This window comes from Panicum virgatum, chromosome 3K (genome assembly GCF_016808335.1).
Source record: "Panicum virgatum strain AP13 chromosome 3K, P.virgatum_v5, whole genome shotgun sequence".
Lineage (NCBI taxonomy): Eukaryota > Viridiplantae > Streptophyta > Magnoliopsida > Poales > Poaceae > Panicum > Panicum virgatum.
In genome coordinates, this window is record NC_053138.1 from 22,223,819 (window position 1) to 22,245,223 (window position 21,405).

Genomic DNA, 21,405 nt, shown 5'->3' on the forward strand with positions numbered 1-21,405 from the left:
GTTTGTAAAACTCCACATAGTAAATTAAATTTGAGAACTTTTATCTGCTTGTAATCATTTGTGCTCGTTTTCATGCGAGACTTCCGGTGTTTTCGATCCTTAACCCAGCAGGCTGCCGGATTACACCGTTTTAAGTGCGCGGTGGCTTGATTAATACTTAAAATGATATTTAGCGCACTTAAGCCGGTTTAATTTAGACGGTTCTATCACAGTGCTAGAGCTAGGTGAAAGAAAAATACTGTTGGACTGGAAGCTGCTGGAGCTTCCGAACAGCCCTAAATCCGAGGGGAATCTCCCGTGCCCACTTGCCCGGCCGGGCCTGCGCGCCACGAGCGGCCGCAGAGGATTTTTTTTTTTTGAAAAGTTTCGCAGAGGAAATCTCGTACGGCGGCGGGCGCCGATTCTCTCCTCGGTGGTGTGCAAACGTACGTCGCTCCAAACATGGAAGGTCGCCTGTGCAGGACAGCGGGCCGGCCGGATCGTATCTCCACCGCGATTTTGTACAGACAATAATCTGGTCGCCTACTTGCTTACACTCTTTCCAAAATAAATGCAATTATATAGTTTAAAATTTGTCCCACAAAAAATACTAATTTTGATCAACCTATCACAAAAAAAAGCCAATTTTCAAAACATTCTTACAAAAGACAACTAACACCTTATACACTCATCATAAAAGATAAAAAATATTTTGATAATTTACACATAGTGTTAGTTTGCGTGTTCGATTTTAGAATTAAATTTATTATGGAACGGAGGGAGTACTTGCTACCACATCCTCAGCATGCGAAGCGCTCTCTCTCTCCTCTCTGCTCTGTTCTCCCGACGTCGCTCACCGTCGTTTCCCGCACCGGCTCCTCTTCAGCGTGTGTAGGGACAAAAACACCATTTTATATTTTCTGTCTGTCTGTCCTCTCTCCCCTTCGAGTCGAACGAGCAGCACAAACATCCATTTTCCCCAGTATAAAAAAATCCCCCTTCAAAAGGAAAACGTCCACCTTTCCAAAAAAAAAGAAATTCACTTCATCACTAGGCACGAGCAGCGAAGTCAGCAGGGGCGGATCTAGCACCGCGCGTCAGCCGGGGCTAGCCCCTCTTACCTGTGCTAAATACATGGAGCCCCTCCTAAGCCTCTTCTATAAATTTGTAGCCATTGAAACTTGAAAAAAATAGCTATAAGTAGAAGATGAAGTGAATAAGCCCTTCCTAATATTTTTTTTCTAGATCTGCCACTAGAAGTGAGGCGCTCAACCTCCTCGGAGCAGCAACACCCACTAAGCTCCACCTTTCCTCTGCCTTTGGCATCGCCAATTTGATAGCGGTGGTGGCATATCTAGGCCCAGGGGCGGAGACAGGGGCGGACAGGGCCCTGGCCCCCCTGTCCCCAAATTTACATTAGAAATTTAAATTTTGATTACATTTTTATATAAATTTATATGGTTGGCCCCCCTAATAATGAAAAAATCAACTTCCTGGCTCCGCCCCTGTCTAGGCCCTGTTTGGCAGGGCTCCGCGAGCGGCTCCAACACCAGCTCCGGCCGGAGCCCTGCCAAACGGGCGCTTCACCCTCGTCTCCAGCTCCGGAGCCCCGCAAATCATGGTCACTGGAGCACTTTGGCCTTCGCGGAGCTAGAAATTCATGGCTCCGCCCGGTTCCATGCGGCTTCAACAGGCTTTTGCCTGCCCTGCCCCCCGGGTGGGCAGGCGGTCGGCGGCCACCGGAGGGAGCTCGCGACGACGACGGCGGCCGGCGGGGACACGGGCTGGCCGCGCTGGCTGGGGAGCAGTGCAGAGCGGCGATGTAGAGCGGCGGCGCTGGAGGCACGGCCCGCGGAAAGGAGGGAGCTCGCGGCACTGGAGGGAGCTTCGACGGCGGCGGAGCCGAGGCGGCTGGCAGGGGCACGACCGGCGGCGCGTGCTGGGGAGCGGCCCGCGACGTGGAGGCGGCGATGCAGAGCGGCGGCGCCGGAGGAACGGCCCGTGGGGAGGAGGGAGCTTGCGGGGACGAGGGATGCCGGCGGGGAGGATGGAGCTCGCGGGGAGGAGGGAGGCCGGCGTGGGAGGAGGAAAGGGGCCCGGCGGAGGTGGATGGATAAGGAGGAGAGGAGGGGGAAAAGAAAAGGGGGTGAGAAAAAAAAATAAGAGGAGAAAATAAGAAGGAAAAAAGATAAAAAGATAAAAAGAAAATATAGGGAAGGGTAATTTAGATATTTATCCACATCAATCTAACAGGTGAAACTGTTTTGCCAAACGTTTTCCAAAACGGCTCCAGCTCTACTAGAGAAGCCGCTCCACCAAAGAAACCGGAGCCGGAGCTGTTTTTAAAGAAACCGGAGCCCTGACAAACAACCCCCTAATCCAACAGAGCGATTCTGGATTCGGAGCCGATCATCGTTCTCCGTGGCTGGACTTCAGATACTGAAGTTTGTGGTTACCACATCTAGTTATCTAAGATAGTCACCTACTGGGCGCCATATCTTGGCGTCCTTGAGGAGGCGACTTGGCTCCCGTCGTTAACAGAAATGAAAATTAACATTTCTTCGGATGTTCTTTCTGCGGATAGGTTTTAATTCGTGATCTTTTTTTGTATTTTCTTAAGAACTTTTGCATTTCTTTCAGAAAAAAGAACTTTTGCGTAATTTTCTTAATTATTGGGGCCTACAATCGCAACTAGTACCAGCCGGCATCTGTCTGCGGCTGGACTAGGTGTGGAGACTTGATGATTTGCTTGGGCCGTCAAGTGACACAGCCCAGAAAAGGGGATCAAACAAAATAGGCAAGGCACAGGCACAGGCACGGCATCATCTTCTATTCTTCTTCCTCCGGGCTCCTCTCTCCCCTGTTCTCTGCTGATCTTCCTTCCCCAGCCTCTCCCGCTTCTCCTCTCCCTGAACCCCTCCAATCCTTCTCCAAGTAGTGACTTCATGTATCCAGTGCCAGTACTACCAATTTATCTTTCTATAAAAAAAGTACTCACTACCTCCATCCCATTATTAATCATTTTGACTTTTTTACATGCATAATCTTTACTATGCATCTAGATATAGTAAAATTAATGTATCTAGAAAAATCAAAATAACTAATAATTTGAGACAATCTGCATCGGTTGCTTGCAAGTTGTCACGTGATTTTGATATGGAGGTTCGTAAAACGTGGCCTGGCCAGTGAGTTCTGTCCTGCACTTGCCAACAACACCACGCAGGTGCTAAGCAAACCAGGCAGCTTGATCATGAGGCTGACTCCTAACTCTTAACCTGTGCATCACGTCCTGACGTCCCCTTTCATACATCTCCGTTCACAAATTCAGTTCAACCTTACATCGTTGCAACCTCATCAGCCTAACAAACGCTATCTAGGGTGCGTTTAGTTCCCAAAAGAAAAAAAATTTGGATGTCTCGTCAACGTTTGACCAGATGTTGGGAGGGTTTTTCGGACACTAATTAAAAAACTAATTTCAGAACTCACTTGGAAACCGCGAGACGAATCTTTTAAGGCCTTTGACCGCGACATTAGCACATGTGGGTTACTGTAGCACTTATGGCTAATCATGCACTAATTAGGCTTAAAAGATTCGTCTCGTCGTGTACATCCAAACTGTGTAATTAGTTTTGTTATTTAATTACATTTAGTGCTTCATATATGTGTTTAAAAGGGAGGTGAAAATTTTTGGGTGAAAATTTTTGGGAACTAAACGGGGCCCTACTACTCTCCCTTCGTACTCATTTCATGGAACAACAAATACGCCTGCGGCTTCGTGTGCTCATTTCATGGCGGTCGATCAGGCCCAGATGGCTAGCATCGACATCAAGCCGGCCCCGAGCAGCAGCGAGGCGTTCAGCGCGAGCTGCAGCCGCGCCCTGCTCTGCACCCTGGCGCTCATGAACTCCTCGGCGAGGATGTCCACCAGCGCCATGTACACCAGGATCCCGGCCGCCGCGGCCTCGAGGAGCCCCTGCACCACCAGCGCCGTCGGGCTGGTCTCGTCGTACACGGACGATATCGCGATGCCGAAGGCCACGCCGACCGGGGTCGTCACCGAGAAGAAGAGCGCCATCGCTACCACCGATTTGAGGCGAAACTTGGCCTGTGATGAATGATGAAAACCTCTGTCATCACACTAGTAGTAAGATAAACTTAGTTAACAAGGAGTTGGTAACTCCTCCCTACATGCGGGGGGACTTCCTCTTTCTCGACTCTTCCCCTCATCTACAGTAGAACAGGCGGAAAAGTAGAGTTTTCAGTGCCGCCCGGCCGATTCCTCCTCCCCGGCGTCGTCTCTGGCGTTGGGTGTGGAGGAAAAGGTTCGGCGGCGGCTGATCCGTGGTCAGCTACGGCTGATTTGTAGATACTACCTAGTATAGGTTTAGCTAGGGTAGTTTAGGTTTGGGTATCCGGTGGCCATGTCGCTGCTGGAGTTGTGTCTGCTCTGCTTCGTCCCCGGCGACGGCGTAGAGGCAGTCTTTCCTGGCGGCATGTGCGTGGTGAAGCTACTGCTGCTTTTATGGAATAAGTTTTCCTGTCCCGTTCTTCACTTCACCGGTGCGTACTCCGGTGCCGGCGGCGGGTGCGGGATGGATCTGCTTCGGTTTGGGAGGTCAGCGACCTTCTCTTTTGCTGCGAAAGGGGAACGAATCCGTTCTTCCCCTGCTTTGCAAGTTTGTGCCGGGTTGCTGGCGTGGCCGGCGACGGCGACTGCTTCTTCCGACCGGTGGCTCGTTGGTCGCCGGGGCGGACTTTCTTCCTCTTCTGTCCGTGCTCGCGCAGGGAATGCTCCAACGTGCTGTCGGCTACTACCAAGCTCTTGGAGTCCTCAAGCATGGCGGAAGCAGGACTTCCTTTCCTCTTCTGTTCGTTATGGTGCCGGGGATGATCCAAGATTCTGGCAGCTCTTACTGAGCTCTTGGGGTCCTCAACAACGGCGGAAGGAAGATCTTGCCGGACTTCCGTGTGCGGAAGTTGCCGGAGACGACGACGGAGACATTGCCGGATGTGTGCGTCAATACTCTTTGTACCGGGGTGTTTCCTGCAAAAAAGCAGGGATGTACTGTATGCTCGCTTAATACAGTTTCCCTTTCGCATTCAAAATTAAAATAAAAAAGGAAACACGACTAGAATCTTTACATGGGCTGACTTGTACCTCAGCCTAGGCCCAGTAGTATCAGACATGTGGCCATTGAAGCAGTACCGGCCCAGTTACTAGTAGTGTTCTTGTTCACAAAATTTTTTATAACGTTTGCTCGTCGGGCCAAAAGATAGCAAAGGAAAGAGCGCAGATTACGAGACGTTAGCAATAGTGATTCTTTGTATTTGGCAAGAAAAAAAGACGATAGTGATGTTGTGACAAGACACTTTGGTGTGGACCGATGAAACACGAGTGCTAAAGAAGATGCGGCCACGTCTTCCGTATTGGAGACTTGCTAAGCACACATTTTTGTCTAATCTTGTTAAGAAGAGCAAATTAATTTTATTACTCTTTCTGAAACAGGTAGGGACGACTTTCCGGATCATATTTTCAAAAATCTGTGTGCTGGCCAGGACTTTTTTTGGCATAGTATGGCTCCAAACGGGAAATCTGGGGGTATTTTGCTAGAGGTAGATTTGAGTTTTTTTTTATGTTGGAGCTATCGCGGAGGGGGATTTTTTTTTTGTTAAATTTACTCTTCGAATTAAAAATGATGGTTTCAAATTTGCGCTATTTGTGGTCTACGGACCAGTGCAGAGTGGTTCTTAATGTCAGCTTTAAGATTTTTACTAAAGTTGGCAGGAATAGATTAAATAAAGTAGCACAGACTGTGGTAAGTCCTACTCAGACTGCCTTTATGCCTGGCAGGAATACCATGGAAGGAGTAGTAATTCTCCACGAACTGTCCATGAATTGCATACCAAAAAGAAGAACGGGTCATTTTAAAAATTGACTTCGAAAAGACATATGATAAAATTAAGTGGTCGTTTCTTCAACAGACACTACGCATGAAAGTATTTTCACCTAAGTGGTGTCGTTGGATTGAAGGAATGGTTACAGGAGGAAGTGTGGGGATCAAGATTAATGATGAAATTGGTCCTTACTTCCAAACCAAGAGAGGCCTCCATCAAGAAGATCTCACGTCCCCTATATTATTTAACATAGTGGCGGACATGCTAGCACTTATTATAAATCGTGCGAAAGCCGATGGCCAAATAAGAGGTGTAATTCCTCACTTGCTAGATGACGGATTGTCTATTCTTTAATATGCAGACGACACCATTATCTTCTTTTGATCATGACCTGGAACAGGCAAAAAATCTAAAACTTTTGCTTGTTGCATTTGAGCAGTTATCTAGGCTTAAGATCAATTTCCATAAGAGTGAGATTTTTTGCTATGGGGCGGCAAACGAGGCAGAAGAGTTTTATACTGACCTCTTTGGCAGCAATGCGAGGGAATACCCTTTTCGCTATTTGGGAATTCCAATGCACCATAAGCAACTTCTTAACTCTGAGTGTCACAAGGTAGAAGAGCGTTTTGGGAAAAAACTCTCTTATTGGAAAGCTAAGTACCTTTCTTATGGAGGACGTCTTGTCCTACTAAATTCGGTTCTTAGTAGCCTACCCATATTTATGATGACCTTTTTTGAAATACCTAAAGGGGTACTTAAGAATCTGGATCATTTTAGATCAAGATTCTTCTGGCAAGGTTCTTCTGATAAACATAAATATCGCCTTGCCAAATGGGATATACTATGTCGTCCTAAGGAGCAAGGGGGGCTTGGTATCCTAGATCTACAGTTGCAAAATAAGAGTCTTTTGGTTAAATGGTTGGTTAAGTTGCTCAATACCGAAGGGCTATGGCAAACTTTACTAACGAATAAATATCTAAGAACCAAATCCCTGACTCAGGTTTCTGCAAAGCCTTATGACTCTCATTTTTGGAGAGGACTGATGAAAATCAAAGATAAGGTTTTTTCTAATAGCTCTTTTGTTATTAAAGATGGGAGCCAAACTCGTTTTTGGGATGACACTTGGGTAGGTGTATTGCCCTTCAAGGTTAGATATCCATCACTTTATAACATTGTGCGGGATCCGCATGCTACAGTAGCCAAAATTTTGGCTACTAGGCCTCTTAATGTTTTTTTAGAAGGGCCTTGGTGGATAACAAATTTGTGGAATGGCATGACCTGGTAGCCCGAATTGCTAATGTCGAATTAGTGGAAGGTTCGGATGTGTTTATTTGGAACTTAACTAAATCGGGCTCTTTTACTGTCCGATCTTTTTATCTTAATTCGTTATCCGAACATCCACCTTTTCGATATAAGATGATTTGGAAACTGAAGATTCCTCTGAAAATTAAAATTTTTCTTTGGTGTTTACAAAGGGGTGTCGTTTTGACCAAAGATAACCTCGCAAAAAAAAACTGGAAAGGGAGCAAGAAGTGTTGTGGTTGTAATTTGGATGAAACCAACATACACATCTTTCTGGAGTGCCATTATGCTAGAATAGTTTGGAGGATCATTCACATTGCTACCGGATTATCCCCTCCTAGATCAATTAGTAATATGTTTGGTAATTGGCTTTCTAATCAATCAAAAGAGATTAGGAATTTGATTTGGGTGGGGGTGGCTGTTTTTTGCTGGGCCATTTGGCGGTGTCGAAATAATATTGTTTTTGATAAAATCAAGATTAATTCGATTCTGCAGGTTATTTTCAGTGGGGCATACTGGTTATGCTTCTGGGCGCAGTTGTAGTGTAACAACCAAGTGAAGAACACACTCTCCATGGTGAGCAAGAAGATTGAAGATTGAAATTGTAGCCTTGGAGAAAGTCAAAGGAGGGTGAAACCATAATCTTCGTTTATTATAGTTCTTTTGTTCTTTTCAGTGGAACTTGTTGTAATCTTTGTTTTTCCTAAACTCTGTAATAAACAAGCTGTGTACGTCCTCGGTCATAGAGGTCGGATGTTTCATCCGTTATCTAAAAAAAGTTTTAAAGTTTCAAAAGATTGGTAAATTCTGCTGAGTGCTATGCCCCAACGCCCGCAACGTTCGCAATTGACGTCGCGGTTTCACGGACAAGGAAGCTAGCCAATTGACTGCTCCTAAACCAGCCCGAAGGGGAAGCAGCAGCGTCCTCACCTGGACAATGCACCCGCCGAGGCCGATCCCCTCGAAGAGCTGGTGGAACGTCAGCGCCGGGACGAGCGGCCGCACCGTGCTGGGGAAATCCGAGGCACCCAGCGACATCCCGATGATCAGCGAGTGCACCACCACGCCCAGCTCCAGCACCTGGATGGATGGATCCGCGACAGGATCTCGATCAAATCCGTCGGAAATCATCACCGCGACGCGCCGCCGCCGCTCTGTTTCTAGAAGAGCGCGCGCGCGCAAGGTGTGCCCGGCCCGTACGTACCTGAGAGATGACGCGGTGGCGCACGAGGTCGTCACCGGCGGTGGCAGGCGCGGGTGCCAGCACGGACATCCCGTGCGCGTGCCCGTGGTGCCCGTCGGCGGCTTGCTCCAGGTCCCCGTCCCCGCAGCGCCCGGGCTCCGCGGGGGGCTCGTCGACGACGGCCGCGGCTTTCCTGGCGACCGTCCGGCGGAAGTACCCCGTGGCGACGGTGTCCACGACGAGCGTGGCGATCGCGGCGAGCATGGCGACCATCCCGGCGAACGGGAACCTCCCCCACGGGCCGGTCGTCGCGAGACACGGCGAGCCCAGCGCGTCGAAGGCCGCGGGCAGGATGTGGACGAGCCCCGTGGCGAGGATGACGCCGCCCGCGAAGGCCTTGACGGCGCGGAACAGGCCCGTGCCCGGTCGCAGCGCGGGGACCCGGCGGCCCAGCGCGGGCGCCGCGGCCCCGGCGGCGCCTCCCGCGAGGATGCAGAAGATGGCCACAACCTTGAGCCGCAGCGCCCGCGCCTTGTCCCGCCCCGTCGCGTCCTCCGAGCAGTCGCACCCCGCGGCGGCGAGGCACGGCAGCAGGGAGACCGCCAGCGCCAGGAGGAGGCACCGGAGCGCGGCCGGGAGGGTGGCCATCGCCTAGCGCTGCCGGCTCGATCGGCTCGGTCGGTCGGCACAGTGCCGCGGCTGGCACTGCTGGCGCCTGCGTATGCGTTACCGATCCTGTTTCGTCGCAGCATTTTTGTACCCGCGAGGCCGTGTCTCGCTCGCTTCCCGGGGGGTTACGAGACGCGATGGGCTCACCTGCCTCACCGTGCCTACGCGGCGACATTGATCGTGCGGGCGTTTTTGCTACGCACCTCGACCGCCCGCGCGTGGCCGAATTGATGGGTGGACGGCTGGTGAAAGCAGCGGGGCAACGAAGTGTCGAAGTTAGTAGACTGAATGCTGCCACCACAGGACGGCGTTTTTTCCGTTGACCCTGGCACTCTGCAGGTGCCGAGTTACTCGCAGCAGCAGGCCGGCAAGCGATCCCTTTACGCTGCTGATAGAACGATCCAAGCTATAGACAGTGGTAATCGTGCAGTAATCGGGGGTACTACAACATATATAGCCGCATTGGCTGGTTTGGTGGCATGTGAACTCGACGTCCCCAACTGTCAACCTAACTATTAAACTAGTACAGTAGCTAAAACACGGCAAGACCAGGTAGAATCCAAGGGCAGCAGTACACCATGTGGCATATGGTTGTAGTCCTGCAGGCCGAGAACTCGGTGAGGCCAGCGGGGCAACCTCGCCGGAGCTCGTGGAAGAGACCCCCGCATGGGCGGACTAAGGTGAATACCGATGCAGCATTCCAGGCCTCCTCGGCGATTGGAGCTTCTGGTGCTATCATCCGTGATGCAGATGGGAATTTGATCGCAGATTCGGCAAAACGATACTTCCATATAGCGGACCCACTAACTGGAGAGTGCCTGGCAGCGAGGGATGGCCTTAAACTGGCGGCACAACAAAGCTTGGATAGAGTTATCTTGGAATGTGACAACCTATCTTTGTTCAACATGATGCGAGAAAGCACCGGTGGTCGAAGCGCAGTCTATGGTCTCTGGCAAGAGATCCAAGAGCTCAGCAATGCTTTTATTTCTATAGAATTTTCCTTTGTACACAGGGAAGGTAACGGGGCAGCACATGTGTGTGCAAGTTTGCCATCGTTGCTAGAACCTGAGCTAGTGTGGCTAGATAGATTACCTCTGCATCTCTTGGAGGCGATTGAGCCCGATTGTAATCCTGCTGTGATTTAATAAAGCTTGAGATCTGCTAAAAAAAACTAGTACAGTAGCTTGGACAAGGCGAGTACAACCACCCGGACACTTGATATCGGTGACGAACAAGTCTTGGGAACGTGGAACAGATCGGAGACTTTTAACATGTCGCCACCATGTCGACATCCAGTGTCATCTCCATGAGGTCGGTGGACCTGCTCTTGCATGTGATGTAGCGGCATCTGCTACGCACACGTATCTAGGGTGGCGGCTTATTGCCATAGTCAACCTGCACCGGCCGTTTCCTATAGCTCATTTTCTTTCTCCTTCTATCCGTGTACTATCGCGGGAGAAGCGGCACTGCAGCAGGTGCGCTTTCACGATTGGTACGAATGGAAAGCGCGCCAGCTTTTTGCTTCAAGTGGCTTTGATGCAGCGGCTTGCCTGCTCGCCTTTCCCTCTCTGCTTTTGGAATCCTTAACGTACACATTCACAAAAAATCCGGTTCATAATTTTGCCGTTTAGCGACATAATCGGCGCTTTCATTACATGAGTTTTATTTGGTATGTACTTCTTTTTACAGACACAAATAATAAACTGTCAGACGATGATGGTCGCATACGCACTAACAAGATCAATTCAAACGGGAGGAGGTGAAAAATCCGAAAGGAAGAAGAAAAAAAATTGGATCAGTACGTACTGTACTCACGAGTGTTCACGCCCATATAGCAAGCATGGACATCAGCCCCGTCCCGGCCAGCAGCGACACGTTGACGATGACCTGCAGCCTCCCGTTGTTCTGCACCCTAGGGTTCATGAAGTCCTCGGCGAGAAGGCCGACGAGGGCCATGTAGTTCAGGATACCAGCCGCCGCAGCGTTGAGGACCCCTTCGATGATGAGGGCCCTGGGGCTGTTCTCGTCGTAGGCGGAGGAGATCCCGATGCCAATCACAACGCCGACAGGCATGGTGAGTGAGAAGAAGAGGGCCATTGTCAGCACCGACTTTAGACGGAACTTGGCCTGTTCAAATCAAGAAATTCACATCACCCCAATGATCAATATTACATACTTTTGATTTGATAAACCTTAATCGGGTCCCTTCATAAACCCTTTTTGAAACTTTTTTTTTTGAATTGAGGCATTATCCCATTTCCATTTCGCAATGGTTTTATTGAGCACCTAGTTAAACCGTAGTATTTACAGCGTCTTAGGTACCGCTGTTGTAAAATGTAAACTTTGGTAGTTCAAGTGCAGACAGTAATAAATCAAATCAAAGCGTGTACCTGCACAATGCATCCTCCAAGCCCTATTCCTTCGAAGAACTGATGAAACGTCAGCGCTGCCACAAGCGGTCTGATCGTGCTGGGACTCTCAGATGCGCCCACAGACATCCCAATGATCACCGAGTGCACTATGATCCCCAGCTCGAGCACCTTGAGGACATTATATTCATGCAATGCAAGGCAAGAGCATGTGAGCAAACGCCCGTGCAGTATGATCATCAAGTATACGAGTTATACGTTCTTTCTCCATTCATGGGCAGGGATGACGGATCGATCAGAACCTGCGCGATGACGCGGTGGCGGATGAGCTGCGTGCCGCCGCCGTCGGCGGCGTTGGACGTCGACACCATCATGGACGCGACACCGTGCGCGTGGCCGTGCGGCCCGTGGCCACCGTGCAGCGCATGGTGATCTGAGGTCTCGACGTCCCCGATGGCGGCTGCGGCGGGCTTGGCGCCGTGCGCGCGCTGGAAGTAGCCCGTGGCGATCGTGTCGACGACGAGCGTGGCGATGGCGGCGAGCATGGCGATGAGGCCCGTGAACGGGAACTTTTGCCACGGCCCGTCGACGAGGCACGGCGAGCCGAGCTTGTCGAAGGCGTCCGGGAGGATGTGCACGAACGCCGTGGCGAGGATGACCCCCGCCGCGAAGGCCTTGACGGCGACGAAGAGGTCGGTGTCCGGGCGGAGCACCGGGAACCTCCGGCCGAGCGAGGGGATCGCGCAGCCGGCGGAGCTCGCGACGAGGATGCAGAAGATGGCGACGATCTTGAGCGTGCGCGCCCTTCCCTTGTCGTTGCCTTCGTCGGTGGAGACCTCGCATTCGCAGTCGGCGACCGCGAGAAGCGGGAGCGAGGCGACGGCGAGGAGGCAGAAGGCGGCAAGCTTCATACCGGCAGCCATGTCGAGTTGAGCAAGGAATAACGGTGACGAACAGTATGGCCGTATATGCAGGTGTGTATATGAAGAAGCAGTCATCGTTGGAACTTGATCGTGGATATACTAAGAAAATGAACTGAGATGAAGGTTAACACAATCATGTGGAAATTTTCTGGACAACTAAGAACACGGCAGTGATTCATTAGGTCATGTCAACATGGCAAAAATTTAATTAGCAAAGATATATGGTCAAGGATTCATTGGGTCCCTACAATCTTTCACTGTTTCACACACTTCGTCCTTGTCAATCATCTTTTCCGAGATCCCCGAGGCGCCAGTCTCAATTCACCATGCTCTCTGGCATCGCTGATCGATCCCTCCCTTTGGTAACGAGGCCTTGGTAACGAGGCCAGTGTCAGTGGGGGGTTTTATGAAGGATTTCATGACATTAAATACTATCAATTTTGCTGACATGGTAAGAAGGGATAATGATGAAGTTTCATAGAATGTGAGAAGAATTTTATCACCATGAAACTCATCTGACACGGTTATCTAGTTTTCAATTTAAATATCTGTGTTCATAAAACTCTCATTGAGACTGACCTGACACACGCCGTTCACGTGAAGATCAGAGACCAACGCAGACAAGCGTGTTCAAAGATCACGGAACCTGCAACTATCTCGTAGGAGTATGATAACTCTTGCAGCACTGTCACTCCAGCGCTCTCTCTGCATGCGGCTTCTCCATCCATGGGGTCAACGCCCCACCGCCGGCCGCCACCAATCATGCGCCGCCGCCCGGTCCGTGATACGGATTGGAGCTCCATCATGTACGCCTCCCCGAGATGAGACGCCGTTTAAAATTTTCGGGGTCAAACGAACGATCGTCGAGATGCATGTCAGGATGTCGACACAATTTGGGCAGCACGCGCCGGGATTCAGCAGCTAGGGCAACTCCAACCAACCCCTTATTCACACCCCTATCCTATTTTTGAGAGTCCAAACATCAAAAACTATCTCCAACCAATTCCTCATCCAAACCCCGACTCTTATCTGAACTCTCATTCACCCACCCGAACTCCTAGATGTAGGAGCTCCTACTCGAGCTCTCATCCGGCCGCGCCACCAACTGCTGCTACTCGCGCCATGGATCGAAAACCTCCCAATCGAGGCAGCCACTGCGTTGCCGACAATATTCCACAGAGCCCAGCAACAACAGCACCCGCGTCGTTGCTCCCCAGGCGGACAAGCGCTTCCTCCTGCCCCCAGCAGCTGCTTGCGCCTCTGCAGGGGCTCCGCCCCAGTCTCTCCTGCCCAAGCTAGCTTGGCGTCAGTGGCTGCTTGCCGGAGTGTGAGAGAGAGACAAGGAGGGAGAGAAAATACTAGAAGACGAGACGAGAGAGAGATCAGCTGGATGCGAGCTTGCCGCTAGCTGCTGTTGTTTTTATATACAATTCATCTCATCAATAAATTACTTTTGTGTTTTCTTATTATATATATTTTAAAATCATGCCCATTTAATTCGTGCAACTATGTATGAACAACTTATCACAAATAGTACCATTTACATATAAAATAGCTATCTTGTTAGTTACAAGATATAGATAAAATAAAGGTGTGTGAGAGAAGTAGGGAGGCAAATGAGAGATTGGTTGGAGTGCACAGAGAATGAGAGAAATAGAGTTGAAATGTGGATGAGAGACTCTTATATGGTAAAGTAGGGGCTCAGATTTGAGAGTTTGGTTGGAGTTACCCTAACCTCGTTTTGGTTTTCTTATATACTCACAGGTTTCACATGGGACGTGTCTGGAATCCTGTGAGATCAAGGGCCAGTCCGTCCGTCGGCTCGCTGCAGGGTACGAGGGAGTACTTGTTCCGCTGAAATTCACCCTTCTTTCTTGAGCGGTCGCTGAAATTTACCCTTTTTTTTCAAGAAATCGGGCCGCATTTTATATTGATCCATAAAATATATTACACAAACATCCTTACAAGAAGACCCCTGAAGAAAGCAAAAATTACAATCTGGTCCTTGCAAAGATGTTTGGGTTATCTTCTTCGTTGTCGGAGATCGGAGCCGCCCCTCAACGTCGTGAGTGCCGAACATTTCACTACCTAAAAAGAACGAAGTCACGGTGTGTCCGCTCGTCTGTATGTCCGTCAATCCCTGTTTGTCCGCCCGCCCCTGGTCTCCGCGGCCGCCTCCATCCTCCGGTCCCTCCGCGGAACCGCACGCCTGGACTCGAACCGCACCGCCCCTGGACTCCGCGGCCGCCCCCTTCCTTCGCTCGCCTCGCCTCCCTCCGCACCTCGCCTCCCTCCGCCCAGCCGCGTGCTCCGCCTCCACTCCTTCCCCTTCGCAGCGGCGACGCACCTCGCCTGGACTCCGCGGGGAGGAACCGGTGGGGGCTCGAGCTCGCCTCGCCTCCCTCTGCACCGCGCGTCCTTTCCTTCGCTCACCTCGCCTCCTTTCCCGTCCTTTCCCGTCGCCCGCGAACCGCACGAAGCCTCCCCTCCGCGCAACCGCGTGCTCCGCCTCCCCTCCTTTCCCGTCGCCGCCGCCGCCGGACAGCGGCGCCGGGTGGGTCGTCTCCGGCAGGGGCCAAGATCCGGAGCTGCATCGCGGGCTCGTCGCGCCTCCCTTCCCCACCTGAAGCTCGGACCCCTCGCTCCTCACGGCCCGCGGCTTCCGGGACCGTGGCGCCTCCAATCTCCTCCACCGCCCGACTTGGTGAGTATGTTCAGCGCCACCAAGCTCCACCGTCCCCTCACGTTCGATTTGATTTGTTGTAATTCCATACGCAACTGGTCGTTCAGAAGAAGTTTGGATCGTCGGGCTCGGCGGCTTCCAGATCGTGCTCGCAGTCAAGGACCTCTGCAACGGCGTCCGCGAGGTTTGTGTACGCAAGATGGGTGTGCGTATTTCACACTGGTTCGCGATTGTCTGGTTTGCCCTCTAATCTCTATGGGAATTTCGCGTTGCTCGATCTGCAGCCTGTATAGAAGCTTGGGGACAGGAAGGAGACGGTCACCCAGTTCGTCAACAGCAACCTCTCCCCGATCCAGGTTGATTCCTTATTTCCCCTCCTAGAAATTTTCCTCTCTGGATTGTTGGACTTTACCAAAGTTTGGATGGAGATTTAGTTGGCCAATGCTTTCTGTCCTGAGGTTTCATTTGGATTCTGATGGTAAACCGCGTGCGAGCAAGTCCAGCCATTGTCTTTTGCATACGTTAAGATTTCTGTTGATCTATAGTGATGCTCCAAGGTTAGAATCTAGGGGTTAGCGTCATCATCTTTTAGGATTATGTTATTAGTAGCTGACTAGCTCAAAACTTATTTCTGTACCTCTTTTTTCCGGAAAATGAGAGCTGCCCTGATCCCCAGCATGGCAGTGCATCCCAGACTTTTTCTTTTTACTGATTTGATGTGATTCTTGCATATTAGTGCTTGAGAGACAACAGACAAGCACTGGGAGATGTGTTTCTATTTGTGCCATGTTTCCACTCGTGCTAATAAACTTTGTTTAGTGTAAATCTTTGCTTCATATAACACCCTGATTTAGTGTAAATCTTGAACAGAAGAGGAAATAGAAATTACTATCTTTTGTTCTCCTTCGTTACCACTACCACCTTGAGTTTATTTATTTTGTAGCACATAGATTCTTAAGAGATAAAGGATGAACTCAGTAGTTACAAAAGGCGGCCGCATAGGTTTTTGGGAAAATGCTCACAACTCAGAAATTAGGAAGGGCAAATTACTGCAGTCAATAACCAAGCTGCTTTAATAGCATTTTCATCCGATTTGATAGTTGTTAATTTCATTGATTTGCAGCCATAGGATTTGGTGTTAATGCAGCAGATACTTTCATGGTTTACTGAATGTGGAGTTGGACAAAGATATAGGGAAAAAGGGAAGGAAAGCATTACAGAATGCCAAAAAAAATTGAGTTCTGATGATACATAGAGAATCACTTGAAAGAAACAGAGAATCTAATTTGTGTTTTGTATGGCATTCATGAATTTTACCTATTTTAAGAATCTGGTACTGAACATTTTCTTTTCAGTGGATGAATGCAACAAGCTGAGCGAGAACTGACTATATGCTGCTCAATTCACATGTTCATTGTCCTTTCATCCTTGTTCATAAGGAAAATTTCCCATATTTTTTTTTGACAAACTGTGCCATATGTGGAGTGCATCATACTAGCTCATAGGTTATCAGACATCAATGTATTTTGTATTTACCTGAACGCACATCATTTATTTGTAATCACAGTGGCTGTTCATTAGTGGAGCACAGGAACCTAAGACTTCTCTAAACTTTATACTGAACAGAAATGCTACTACATTGTCAAATCTAGAATAATAATGATGTATTTGTGAATATGTTATGATGTGTTTGATGTCTTGCTGAGCAACATGAGATGGTGTTCAGTGCTCCTTGCGTTTGTTGAATATAATTATCATTTGAATGTAGCAAATTGGGTTCTTTAAATTGGGTTCCTGCACTTTCTGACATGATTGATGTATGATGACTAGACAACAGTTTGAGATTGATATTAGAATTTAAACTGATTTCAGAGCGCGGCTGTGATCTATATCCATCAACTGTGAGGCTAATCTGATTGGGTTCTAATGCTTGAGCCATGAAAAAAATATTTGGTAAAACAATTGGCCTGCCCAGTGAAGAACTTTTAGCTATAATATACTGACCTTAGTTTTCTCTTGGTCAAGCTATTAGCATCGTAATCTGCATGAGATTACTGATTACTGCATGACATCCTTCTATGTTATACTCTGCAGTATTCGATTTTTACTCCTAGTGATAATCCTGGTGAGTGCATGCATCAGCAAAACATGAGTGATATGACTGGACAACCCGGTGGACTTGATCTTGATGAGAATAGTGATTGGTTGCATACCAATGACTCCTACCAACGGGGAAATCCCCAGCATGGGGGTACTCAATCGACACCGACAGGTAAACGGCGGGTAATGTTGTATTTATCAGATTTACCAATGACTCCTACCAAACTTATTTTGTTAGTGTTTTCTCAAGATTGTGCTGCCGCCGATGGAGATTCCATTAATGTCTTGACCAAACCGGACTCAATATGTTACAGGTTAGTTATTTGATTTAACTTCACATATTCTTGTTAAGCATGCATACTTGAGGTGAACTCCTGAAATCAACCATGGTGAGGAAAACTGCATACATTACATTGAGAGTGCTTTTATAAGGATCATCAATGGACAAAACTAAACAGGATGAATTGTAAAAATGTTGCTTACATTACGTTGGTCACGTATACATGGCCCTTCATTATCACCAGGATCCTGTAATATCCGTGCCGAAGTCCCCGAGAATCCCCGTTATCAGATCAGTATAGGGCGTCGTTCGGCTGCACAAATAATCAGTAGCCGTGGAGTATAGTTTAAATTGACAAGCTGTTTGGCTTCTATGCTTCCAAAGTGTCCAGGCTTAGAAGGAATTAAATCCCTTCCTGTGCTGTTTCTGAATCCTCTTTTCTGCTTTCATCCACCAATCAGCAAAAGAAGCACTTCTTGTGGGTGTCAATCTTGCCATGTTAATAGGCTGCAAAATGGCACATGAGAACTGTGTTGCAAAGACACCCAAAGCGAGAATGTGCTAGGACGTTTCTTCCTCTTGATCACAGAGAGGGCAGTGCTTGGGATGAGGCATGACTCTTGTTTGCAAACGATCAGCCATCCGGCAACTAGGAACAGTGAAAATAGCAGCCTGGATCATTTAGCCCTGTTCTCCCATCTACACCTATTCATATCAGAACCGTGATGCCATTTTATCAGCTGATGCATGCGAATTTGGTACAGCCTCGAGTTGGGCTTAAACCTGGGTGCAGGTCATGTGGGAACCTCCCGGGCCTAATGGGTTCGGCATTCCTCTTTAAGGCTACGGCCACATGGTCGAAATTTTCTAGCAAATAGCACATGTACCTGCTAATTTGGGTTTTAGTAAACATAGTTTTTATGTAAAAGATATGAACTGTGAAAACAGCAACCTGGACCATTGGCCCTGTTATCACTTTTACTCTGGCTGCTTTAACATACCAGGCAGACCTATTTTACTATGCTGTTTTTTGGTTTTGTATCATGTAATTTTGCTGATTACTTGGTTTATGTCAAGATCCAAGAACACAATGATTGCTGAAATTAGCTGAAATTAAATAATCTAAATTTGTAGTTTTTGTACGTCTGCAGCCTAACAAACCTCATTGCTGCAGTCTAACACAAGATAGGGCAGGTATCCAATGCTCAACAAGAGGGCATCCAGAGAGGGAGATAACCTGGTCAGTGCGGTCTTCCGTGATGGCATCATGATTCATGAGAAGCAGCAGTCTCAAGCATCTGGGTTGTCATATAAACAGTCGTTAGAACAGCTTGTCCTTCTGATCCAAAACTCCAAAGCAACTAGACAGTCACTAGAACGATGACTGTAACAGTAGAAACAAACCTGCCCATAAGCCTTCAATGTAAACTAAAAGATACAGTAAGCAACATTGTCTCGAATGAGTTTGCAGGCGTGTGATTGCTGAAGTTTTTTTCATTGAGTTATGTTTATGAATAATTGCCCAAGTGTATTGCTCTACTGTTTAGTTTACTGATAGTTCATGTGTGCTTTGTTTGCATAATACAGACACCCTGACTATATATGTTTTGCTATTTACATCACAGGGGCTGAGAGCGCACCCGATTCACAGTCAGCGAACAATGACAAAAAGCAACGTAAGCGGGAAAGAGACAGAGCAAGGTATGCTGCAATGTCTCAAGAAGAGAAGAATGCAAGAAAATTAAGGCTGCGTGAAGCACGTCAAAAAAAGAAAGGTGCTGGATGCATTATATATTTGTGTTCTTACATATATTACCCTGTGATCTGGGTGGGTCAAGATTTCATGGGTTGCTGCCAATTTGTTACATCTTTTAGAGTTCCAATTTGCTTCATGGCACGAACTCATGTATTTCTACTTGTATTTACTATACAATATATTATAGAATACAACTAACTTTGGTTTTTGATTATGTGTGGTCTTCAGAATTTCAGAATCCTATGGAAACAAACAGTTCTCGTGCTCCATTGGGAAATTTGACAAACCACACTAATGGAGGTAACTAATGAATATACATGATTGAACAATTAAGTGCATTACAACTATATATGTTTTGCTATTTACATTGCAGGGGCTGAGAGCGCACCCGATTCACAGTCAGCAATGAATGACATAAAGCAACAAAGGCGGGAAATGGACAGAGCAAGATATGCAGCTATGTCTCAAGAAGAAAAGAATGCAAGAAATCTGAAGCTGCGTGAAGCGCGTCAAAAAAATAAAGGTAATGGTTACATTACATATTTGTGGTGTTACAAATACATTACCCTGAAATCTGGACGGGTCTAGATCTTATGGTTTGCTACTAATTAGTTGCATCTTTAAATACTCCTATCTGCTTCGTGCCGTGAACTCATGTATTTCTACTTATATTTATTTATACTTATATTTACTATACTATGGAATGCGGCTAACTTTGTTTTTATTTTATTTGTGGTTTTCAGAATACCAGAATCCCATGGAAACAAATTGTTCTCGTGCTCCATTTGGTGATTTGACGAACCACACTAATGGAGGTAACTAATTGATAACATAATAGGAGAGATTAATTGTATTAGAAAAATAATTGTGTTGACTTTATATGTTCTGCTACTTACAACGCCAGGTGTTAAGGGCGCACCGAATTCACCGTCAGCAAACAATGATAGTAAGACTAGTAAGCAGGAAAGGGATAGAGCAAGATATGCAGTAATGTATCAAGAAGAGAAGAATGCAAGAAATTTGAGGCTGCGTGAAGCGCGTCGAAAAAATAAAGGTGCTAGATGTATTCCAAAATTGTGGTGTTACAAATACATTACCTGTAATAATGGGTGTAATCTGGATGGGTCAAGGTTTCAGGGTTCTTACAAATTTGTTGGACATTTTAATATTTTTCTCATGTTTTTCAATTTTGGTTTTGGAGTATGTTTGCTTGTCATGATATGAGTAAAAGAATACTGAGTTTCTTGCATTCCATTGGTGAGCCAGAATTTAGTTCGACTTTTACTACTTTTTATTCTTATTATGTTTGTACAAACTACTATTTGTAGAGGAGGCTGGTGCATTGAACGATGAAAATATTCATCCTACTAAAAGAAGACAAAATGACTTGAGAAAGAATAGATGGCACCCTCGCTCCATTGCCGTGGAGAATCCACATTATGTCCAATCTACACACCACCATCACGTGAAGAACAATCACCTGATCTTGGGGCTCCAGAAATGCTTGTTGGCCGCTTAAACCATAGGCATCATGTTACACACGGAGAAAGACATTCATTGCTAACATGTTGGAATCGACATTTTGCGTTGAACATATCAAGAAAATCTTGTCGGGCACTACATGAAGATCAAGGCATTTATGAAGATAATGAGGAAGATGTTAGTTTACCGCAACCCCCGACTCAATCAACTGGCACCGTGAATGGTACTTACAATTACTACATTTTCATGCTGATACATCCATTATAACTTAAAATCTATCTTAACCAAAAATTGTGTTATATGATTTATAGATAGTCTTGATCAAAGCCAACCAAAATATACGGGGGATCCAGCATGTACAAATGTTATAGATGGTAATTTCTTTATTTTCTTAGATTAAAATTAGTATTTCTTTCACACATAACAGCATCCATTTCATTAACCTGTGTGCTTAACTCACAGCCGAGGATGATTGCGCCGAGGATGATTGTGATGAGGACGTGATATTCGAGGAGGACGACGAGGAGTTTGAAGGATACCTCTTTGCAGGACAAGTTACTTATATTTCGGTATGAAGACAAATTCTAAGATGCTTTAATAGCATCGCTAAATATGTCTAACACATTACTGCTTAAATACTCCACTTTAGATGATGACACCGAAGAGGAAGTCCTACTCAATGATGCAGATGATGGTTCTGGTTCAATCCCAGATGTATCAGATCCGTACGACGCAGTGTATGCCAATATGCCCGAGGATACCCATATGTTGGAGCATGTTGAGA

General features: G+C 47.5%; 3 protein-coding genes across 13 annotated transcripts; 1 reads left to right on the forward strand and 2 right to left on the reverse strand.

The window, feature by feature from the left end:
• Positions 1-3,230: 3,230 nt before the first annotated feature.
• LOC120698383 (zinc transporter 5-like) lies at positions 3,231-9,416 on the reverse strand. The gene is made up of 4 exons (XM_039981948.1): positions 8,381-9,416; positions 8,107-8,256; positions 3,700-4,084; positions 3,231-3,352 (listed from the first exon to the last, which is right to left on the reverse strand). Exons 1-3 carry the CDS (start codon positions 9,005-9,007, stop codon positions 3,779-3,781), a joined length of 1,083 nt encoding a protein of 360 aa, XP_039837882.1. The 5' UTR covers positions 9,008-9,416; the 3' UTR covers positions 3,231-3,352; positions 3,700-3,778.
• Positions 9,417-10,748: 1,332 nt separating this feature from the next.
• Positions 10,749-12,323, reverse strand: LOC120701328 (zinc transporter 9-like). The gene is made up of 3 exons (XM_039985430.1): positions 11,700-12,323; positions 11,419-11,568; positions 10,749-11,155 (listed from the first exon to the last, which is right to left on the reverse strand). The coding sequence occupies exons 1-3, from the start codon at positions 12,318-12,320 to the stop codon at positions 10,850-10,852; spliced, it is 1,077 nt and encodes a 358-aa protein (XP_039841364.1). The 5' UTR covers positions 12,321-12,323; the 3' UTR covers positions 10,749-10,849.
• Positions 12,324-14,366: 2,043 nt separating this feature from the next.
• Positions 14,367-21,157, forward strand: LOC120698384. Of its 11 annotated transcripts, none has more exons than XR_005684831.1 (13): positions 14,367-15,024; positions 15,111-15,187; positions 15,288-15,359; positions 16,127-17,275; positions 17,354-17,417; positions 18,558-18,623; positions 19,009-19,158; positions 19,368-19,439; positions 19,513-19,662; positions 19,883-19,954; positions 20,044-20,844; positions 20,933-20,995; positions 21,084-21,157. XR_005684831.1 is itself a non-coding variant. In XM_039981949.1 (7 exons), exons 3-7 carry the CDS (start codon positions 19,095-19,097, stop codon positions 20,361-20,363), a joined length of 678 nt encoding a protein of 225 aa, XP_039837883.1. In that variant the 5' UTR covers positions 15,366-17,275; positions 17,354-17,417; positions 19,009-19,094; the 3' UTR covers positions 20,364-20,384. The 11 variants fall into 11 exon arrangements, 2 of the variants coding, with proteins under 2 accessions (XP_039837883.1, XP_039837884.1); XR_005684827.1 differs by lacking the exon at positions 18,558-18,623 and having other exon boundaries at positions 14,369-15,024; positions 16,127-16,956; positions 17,098-17,275; positions 21,084-21,148; XR_005684832.1 differs by having other exon boundaries at positions 14,370-15,024; positions 17,098-17,275; positions 21,084-21,146.
• The last annotated feature ends 248 nt before the right edge of the window (positions 21,158-21,405 follow it).